This window comes from Cydia pomonella, chromosome 22 (assembly GCF_033807575.1).
Source record: "Cydia pomonella isolate Wapato2018A chromosome 22, ilCydPomo1, whole genome shotgun sequence".
NCBI lineage: Eukaryota > Metazoa > Arthropoda > Insecta > Lepidoptera > Tortricidae > Cydia > Cydia pomonella.
Genome location: NC_084724.1, coordinates 3515596 through 3524644, shown reverse-complemented (window position 1 = coordinate 3524644; position 9049 = coordinate 3515596). Strand labels below are relative to the sequence as shown.

At 37.1% G+C, this 9049-nt stretch overlaps 1 protein-coding gene across 7 annotated transcripts in view; it reads left to right on the top strand.

The window, feature by feature from the left end:
• The window catches only part of LOC133530044 (protein 4.1 homolog), a 39296-nt gene extending 30572 nt beyond the window's left edge, over window positions 1-8724 (top strand). For 5 of the 7 annotated variants that reach the window (XM_061867860.1, XM_061867855.1, XM_061867854.1 and 2 more), the window contains 6 exons: window positions 17-238; window positions 1060-1164; window positions 1712-1798; window positions 2291-2398; window positions 4408-4518; window positions 5736-8724. In XM_061867860.1, coding sequence (XP_061723844.1) covers window positions 17-238; window positions 1060-1164; window positions 1712-1798; window positions 2291-2398; window positions 4408-4518; window positions 5736-5807 — 705 coding nt within the window. In that variant the 3' untranslated portion in view covers window positions 5808-8724. The remainder of the gene's footprint in view (window positions 1-16; window positions 239-1059; window positions 1165-1711; window positions 1799-2290; window positions 2399-4407; window positions 4519-5735) is intronic. The other 2 variants (XM_061867856.1, XM_061867858.1) reach the window with 2 other exon arrangements.
• Window positions 8725-9049: the final 325 nt, after the last annotated feature.

The window sequence follows — 9049 nt, the reverse complement described above, 5'->3', positions numbered from 1 at the left end:
TAACCCTTAACTTTAGGCGGAAAGCCTAGAGCCGATGGAGACCGGAAAGAGCCCGTACGTCACGGCGAGGGCTGTCACCACGAGAACGGCAACGACGCATCACGATCTCGACACCAAGGCCAAGACCCAACAGTTGGAAGAGAAGACAGTAGCCCATACCCTAACTTCATCAGCCACCAGGCAAGAACAGCGTGTTTTGACGCAGGAAGTCAAAACTATGGTCACTACTGGCGATAAGGTAATTGACAACCCTAATTGACTATCATTGCCATTGGATGGTTCTTGCATGCGTTTGTATCATTTAAATTGTTTCTGATTTGTTTTTAATATCATTTGAATGGAATTCAGTTCCAATTTGATTTTGTCATCTCTGTGCCTGCTCTTTCATTAAATTCAAAGGATCGATCTTACGAAAGCTTAAAGCTGAAACAACTTTCGATGTCTGTTTTACATCTAGTAAATGGTTTTTGAAAGATTAAGTCAACTAGACTTTTAGTTAAACTTTTCTCAGAGGAAAATGTTTACAAGTTTTGGTATGGTCGGTCCTTAAGTCCTCTCAATGTTTTTGGTTAACATGAGTGAAACAGCAGTCTTGCACGACATTTATTTTGTTCTAATTTTCGTTTTTTTATTTTTTTTCCCATTACAAATCAACTCCAACCTGTTGACGCACGATCCTGAATGAAAACTGAATGGTCTTGAATCTGCAATCCGAACCTAACCTCATAAACACTTCATAAATGTGATAACTCCATCCATTTCGCCATATCGGCCCAACTTTTCCACTACATCGGTGTTTTAAAATTTAAACATCATCGGTGTTTTACATCCTAATGTTTCAAACATTAAAAATTCTGGGTGTTTTACTCATAATCAACGTACCTTATTTTCACTAAACTTGAATGATCCCAAAATATCTTAAACACTTCATTGTAACGGTGAATCACAAACTCTTGAAATGCTTCTCCACCCCTGATCCTTCATTCATCATCCCGAATATCTCCGAACGTGCCCGAATCCTCCCGAATGGAATGCCTAACATCGCGTGGCTTGCAACAGCATCAGATAACCAGACGAGGCTCAGAGAGCTCAATCTCTAGCGGAGATTCCGGCACACCCATCGATTTCGAAGAAGGCGCCGGAGAGGGTCACTACTACACCACCGTAAGTTCTAGCACATAAGGCTTAGTTTCCAACTACACAGTGTAGAGCCATATGTAGAGGCTACACCAGTAAGGTACCTTATTGAAGCATGGTTTGAAGTGCATGGTCTCTGAATAGAGCAACTGTAGAAATGTGTTCTTTTGTGAGCTTTCAATCAGTTTGTCCATTAGTTTGATTTTGCACTGCAGTAGGTATAAAATATACTGTGTTGCTTAGTCACAGACAATGAAATATAGAAAATATCAGGTAAGAAGGTAAACTACAGCAATGATAAGACGTTTATAGAACTCTAGTGTCACCGGTTTGATTATTTAAAATATTTTCATTTACACCTACAATTTGTACTCGAGGAAAGTACAATATTATTGGACCTGCATTTTTGTCTGTCAAAATATAATTTCAAATTTTAATGAACGTAGTACTTGCATTGTCATCGGAACTTATTTGTGCCAAATTCAACTCAATGACTACCAAATTGGACGAATTGACTGCTCCATGTTATCAAGGATGCCGATTATAATAATTATAATATATGTTCTGTTCTTAGGAACCCGGATCGTATAGGACGACCACCACCACCAGTGTAATGGGCAACGCTCCTTTTGGCAGCATGGTTCACGGAGCCACCACCAGGGTAAATATTTTAAATAATTAAAGGTGCCGGCCATTTGTTGGGTGTTGATAATTGTAGTTAGCCCTACTTATAGGGCGAATCCCTGAGATTGTGAGTGGTCCAAATCAAACGTCATGTACTCACGGTTACGACAAAAGATTTTTTTTTTTTATACTACGTCGGTGGCAAACAAGCATACGGCCTGCCTGATGTTAAGCAGTCTCCGTAGCCTATGTACACCTGCAACTCCGGAGGAGTTACATGCGCGTTGCCGACCCTAACCCCACCCCCCTCGTTGAGCTCTGGCAACCTTACTCACCGGCAGCAGCAGCGAAAAAGCAGCAGCGGAACCAGTGGCGGCAGGAATAAGTCGCAGTTTACAAAAATAACGAGTATAAATGTTCCGTGAGATTAACATTTTACAAAAACATTTAACACGGGTCACTCACGTTGGCGTTCGCGAATTTCGCTCCAAATGTTTCGATCAACTCTGTAATTATTATATTTTTTCAGACAACAACAAGTGCAGGGGAACCGGAAGAGACGACAATCAACGAGGACGGTGAGATCGTGTCCTCGCAGACCATCAGCTCGAAGACGCGCACGGTCGAGACCATCACCGTAAGTCCATTTATATTTACCGGTCCCTTCACTTCAGGGCTCCTCTACACGATGGCGCAGCGTAGGCCCGTCTAAGGGACGCAGCTATGCGGTGGAATGAGATAGCAATATCACTCGCTCCCTCTAACGCATAAATGCGTCCCTTGGACTGGCCTACGCTGGGCCATCGTGTAGAGGAACCATCACATGTAAGCAGTGGCGAGGCGACCATTCTATTTGAATAGTGGCTTGCTTACTTTAGAAAACCTGAGCACCTTTTCATGGTTCTCTGCCTTTTCGCCGAAAATTATATTGCCAAATTTCACATGCCAACAAACTTTTCGCCGAAATTTCATTTGGGCGAATTTCATTTCCCAACTTTACATAATCCAACCTAACCTAACCCAACCTAGTACGCAATTTTCATTTCCCAACTATAGGTTGGGAAATGAAATGGTTGCGAAATAATTATTTGGTAAAAGTTATTATGCCAATTAAAACGTCTGCGAAAAATTTGGTTGGCAAGTGAAATTCGGCATTACAATTTTCGGCGAAAAGGCAGGATAGCCCTTTTCAGTTTTGCTACGCTCGTATTGCGGACGCGAATGGCCGTCATTATTTGACAAATATCACGCATGTACACCTAAACCAGGATTGTTACGTTTTTGCCAATAAAAATTATAGGATATGTTACAATTATGCGAGAATACGGCAAACTAGACAATGAGTATACCTACAGTTGTTATTACGAGCAAAAAATTAAACTGCAGGTTATAATCCTCATACTAACCAACATCGATTTAGCTACTTTTAAAAATATCTTGCGTTTTAATTTTTAATACTCTTTAACCCTTTGAACGCTTCGTGTCATAAACACAAACATCACTCGAACGCCAAGCTCCGAGCTGTAAATCTTACTCCAAAGTGTCTAGGTTACATTGACAGCGTACGTGCTGATCTGCCGAAGGAAACTTTCCAAAATTGCGAAATTTTCCACGTTGGAAAGTTCCGGAAACTCCTTATTATTTTGTATGGGAATTGAAAGATTCCGAAACATGAAATGGAAATTTCTTATATATCTGTGAAATTTTCAAGAAATTTCCGAGAACGTTTCCTAATTGATGACGACCGGTCTGGCCTAGTGGGTAGTGACCCTGCCTATGAAGCCGATGGTCCCGGGTTCAAATCCTGGTAAGGGCATTTATTCGTGTGATGAACATGGATATTTGTTCCTGAGTCATGGGTGTTTTCTATGTATTTAAGTATTTATACATATTTATATATTATATATATCGTTGTCTAAGTACCCTCAATACAAGCCTTATTGAGCTTACTGTGGGACTTAGTCAATTTGTGTAATAATGTCCTATAATATTTATTTATTTATTTAATTTTTGGAAACTTTCCGCAACTTGCACATCTGTAAGCGTACGTCATAAGTGTCATAACGTCTTTAGTTGCCTATGTTCTTGGCGTTCAAAAGGTTAAAGTTTATTCTAAGACGCAATGTATTGCGAATTTTGTCATGTTTAAGGCGTGACAAGCAACGTCAATTGGTACATTGAAGATAATATTTAATTTGTATGAAAAATAGAAAGTCAAAATAACTTCATAATTTTTAAAACTTATTGAACAAAAGTGTCACCGTCTGAGATATTTGCTAGTTTACAGATCATACATGGTGAGCAAATATCTGATGGTTAGATTGTTATGCTTACTCGTAGGTTCCTATTGACTCTATTAAATGTAAATCGCAGCCAAATAACACTAGACCCTACTCATAGTGTTGTGTTCCTGCCGGTGAGTAAGGTTGCCAGAGCTCAACGAGGGGCGGGAGGGGGTTAGGGTCGGCAACGCGCATGTAACTCCTCTGGAGTTGCAGGCGTACATAGGCTACGGATACTGCTTACCATCAGGCGGGCCGTATGCTTGTTTGCCACCGACGTAGTATTAAAAAAAAATGTATGTTTTTAATAAATTGTATGAAAATGTATATTGTATCAATCTTTTTTGATTAAAAAAAATTACAGTACAAGACGGAGCGAAACGGCGTGGTAGAGACGCGCGTAGAACAAAAGATCACCATCCAGTCCGACGGAGACCCCATAGACCACGACCGAGCCCTCGCCGAGGCCATTCAGGTAATTATTTGTTAATAAAGTTGCAAAGATGACTCTACCCCATTGATTTATTATTACTATAGAGAAACCACTACAAACAACGAAATTGTCAAAACAACCTGTACTACGCACATAACGTCGTAAGCGTCCATGGCGCTTACGCGTTTATGTCGCTCCGTTTTTATGGATTGTTGTCAAAGCAACAACAACTCATGGCACAAAATACTGGTTCTCTGTACCGGTTCTATACATAGTAATAATTTAAGCCCGTACTTTTCATGCTGTTGACAGAAAAACGACGTCACGCTACATAGAGTATGATTCCAATTAATATTTTTGTAATAATTAATCATTTATCAACCTATTTACGTACGTTATACATATACTTGACAATGAGTACAGAAACGTCTAACTGACTTTCATCTTATTGTCACTCAAATAAATAATAGATTATTAATTTATTAAATAATACATATTTTTGATTTTTAACAGCGTAACAAGCTTTTATTCTCGTAACAAGTATTTATTTTGATACCCGTCAATAAGTAAGTTATCTAAATTTGTAGTATTGTAAAACAACTCCCTGTATGTTAAATTACGTCATTTTTGCGTCAACGGCATGAAACGTACGGGCCCTGGAATAATAGTTTAATGCTCAAATACACTTCCAACACAAGATTTTGGTTAGTTAGTATAACACGACAAATTAAGAACAACAAAAAGATGAACCTAGAATAACCTAAACTTTATATTGCATTTTAGACCCGATTGGTCATAGATAGGTCAAAGACTATATTTGACAGCCCAACTCTATATCTTTGGTGGTAACTTAATAGTCAAACAAATGCAATCAACTTTTGACAACCAACATCTACATTATCGGTCAAATTCGAAGCACGAATTTGTCTTAGACTCACCAATCGTCTACCAAACCAAACGTCTAAACTATCGATTCGAATATCCTAAAAATATGTATACACGACCTTCTTGACCATATATTAAGGTGTATACTTATTTTTGGCACTTTGTCGTCCGTATCTATTCTCTAATCTTTTGAGACTCGACCGTTACAATCAATTAATAGTTTTAAGTAGGGCTTATTTCTAGTTATAATTTTTTATCAGAATATCTTTTTATATTTCCTCTTAACATTAACGTATTTAGTAGAGATGGAATAAATTTATATAAGTTTTAAGTCGAAAATATTTAAAACTTACCATACAATTTTTGTTTCGCAGGAGGCAACAGCGATGAACCCAGACATGACGGTCGAAAAGATAGAAATCCAACAACAAAGCACGCAGCCGTAACACGACACCGAGTCGCCAACCCGCACCGACAGCGCGTAAACCGCTCCACTAGTCGACAATACAATCCGCAACATTGGGTAACCATGGTGGTTCTTGTGCAATTCTAAGTTTAACTACTTATTAAACTTCCAGCAACCTCAATTAGGATGCACAATCCTAAGCTAAAAACTTGGTAATCTTTCCGTCCTTGTGGAAGCTCTCGTGGGGTGGAAAAGGATGAATTTTACCTCTTTTTAAATGAACCCATTCGTTTTTAGTCAAAATCCGTTTATTCTTTACAAATAACGAATCAATTTTACCTGAAATAAGTCCTTAGGAAGTCTTTTATTAAGTTTTTATGCTCTGGTATGGTTGACTAGTGAAAAGCGGTTTAAATAAAATAAGGTCGACTAGTGCAATGCAATCAAGATGGCGGAACTCAACAAAATGGCCGCCACGTTTCTTAAACTTGTATGTAAACTTTACATACGATAGTTGTAAGCGACAACACTGCGAATATTAATATAAGTTACGCTATACTATTATTAATTAATTATGAAAGTTAATTAATCTTTTATTGGATGTTGTGACGTCGAAACGCACCTTCGATTTATTTTATCTTGCAATTTTATTTGTATAAATAAACGTAAGTTTGGCAATGATATTCAAGCATTTTTATAAGGCTAGGCTAGGTTCAACGCATTTCATACAACCAGTTATATCAGGCCTACAGCGAAATCGTTCGTTCGTCTGTTTGCCTCTCTATCGCTCGAATATGCAAGAGTGAAAGAGATGCAGTTAACGAAATTTCGCGTTAGGTTCTCAGGCTTTGTAGAAATAAATGTTGCCATAGTAAAAAAAGTGTTCGTGTATTAAAAATATAATAACGTTTCAAGATTAATAATGTTTTCAATATGGGATAGCTTTAAAACAACGTCACACGAGGTAAACCACCGTTTTTTAGATTATAAAAAATGATATTTTCTCTCTCTTGATTAAAACACTACAATGTAATGCGGGACTAATAATAAATTGTTTCTAGCTCGACTTTCGTTACTTCAATAGTTGAAAAAAATATTGCCAACCCTAAAAAATATAAAGCACTGGTAATATTTAAAAACTTTGGGGTTTTAACAAACCGGCAAACCAGAAGAACGCAAAGTCGGGCAATTCAAAAATTATATGTTAAATTAAATATATAATATATGACGTGTTGCTACAACTTCTAATATATTTCACTACTTAGGTGCTACTACTTAGTCGATAGGATCAAAGGTCGGACACGTTCAGTCGAAGCGAGTGTAATTATGGACTCTAGTGCCTTGACGATAACACTCATTAACGCATAACTTTAAAACGCAACGTGAACATTGGGTAGCCAATAACGCTGCGTTAAAATCGTTCGACCAATCAGCGATCACGATTTTAAACCAATCGGAGAGCTGCAAACTTGGCGATTGTTTAGGGTTGTCAAAAAGCCCGGTGTAATATTTTCATTGGAAATATTGAAACATGCGTTTTGACTGATCGTTTTCGACCGTCTCCGTAACATGTGTTTGCGTCTCGTGTTTGTTTATGAAATGATGCGAAATTGATTTATAATAATGACGATAAATAGTGGTCAATGTTTAGGATTAATGTTAGGGCCAGTTGAGCATTTTATTCTATGCATGCACAATAAAAACGACAACCGTGGAAGGGTCCGCGGCGCAACAAAAATGAACCTCATTACAATGTACATAAGGTACAATTTTTTTAGTGGACCCTATATAGCAGCTATATAGCTTGAAGCTCATCGATGTCGTGTACCGTAACTCCATTTTATAAACGTTATATAAGTCATATTTCCGGACATTCCAGTATACCTGATATATCACAAAATCGTATAGTAGCTTTACGCTAGAACATGACAGTTTTTTAAAATAATTTTAATCATTAACCCTGCGGGTAAATATAAACTAACATGTCATTTTCGCAAGTTCCTGTCAGAAATGTCGTTCGAAATTTTTATACCTTCTAAAACATGAATAATATTACTTTAGAACGAGTTATGGTCTTGAGAAAATAATAAATATATTCTAGTATGCTTTTCATCACATACTGAAGCCCAGTTCTTTGAAATTTCTAAATGTGTATGTGACAAAAATACCCGCAGAGTAACCACAAGTTATAAATTCAAGCAGTAGTTTTTTTCTGAATAATTGACACATATTGCATGAACAGTTGATTGTTTCTTTACAAAGTGACAACCCTAGATTCTGTCGCTATCTGAAGTTGGACTACTGCTTTTATTTATTTACTGTGGCATCAGGTAAGTCAATGATACTGATATTGTACAATTATTATTAATATATTTCTTACACGCTAGACGTAATGTTTTGTATTAGTATAAGTTTATATTATGAAATTGACGCTGATTTTAAATCAGATTTAAGTGTAATATTTTTTCTTTACTTTTTTATCAATTTGACATATGGTTCTTCAATATGTCACAGTGAATAATGCCTACACTATTAAAATTTCATATTTCGATATATCTCTTCCATACTATATTATATAGACTTGGCAACAAATGTACCTAACAATCTTCCTAAATCCTATATGTATGTAAAAATAATTAAGAAACTTATGGAACATAAAATCCATTGTGACATGTTGAAAATTATTGACGAAATACGGTCTTTAGGAAAAAATATCATACAAGAAATATCTGCAACTTTTTGAATCAATATAGACTTTATGCGCTCTGTTTCAGACTTGAAAATAGAGTGACAGATATTCGTATGAATGTGATATTTTCCCCTAAAGTCCGCCTTTGACTTGTGTTGTCGTATATTTATTGAAGATGTTTATTTTTCTAAGAGTCCCCATCTCCGTATTATTTTGTATTTAACGAGAAGTTATGGATAAATTACAATAAAGATGCTTTGTTTTAAAACTTTTATTTAATTTCTTCATACCTTTACAGGTATTTTAGTTTTTAGACGTTTTAGTAATTTGGAATTTAATGTTTCATATGTGTGGTGGTCAAGAATCGTCAGCTGCAACCTCGGCCGGGTTGTAACTGCTGTACAAGGTGTAATAAAAATAGTGGGGATCAGTTTAACCTTTTGAACGCCAAGAACACCTAAAGTCGTCGTTACTAGTCGTGCTCACAGCGCCAGGGACAACTATAGGTGTTATGGCGGACGTTGTCAATGTTACCTTCACACTTTCAAGTAAGGATTACAGGCTCGCTTGCGCCCGGGAGTTTGGCGTGTCAG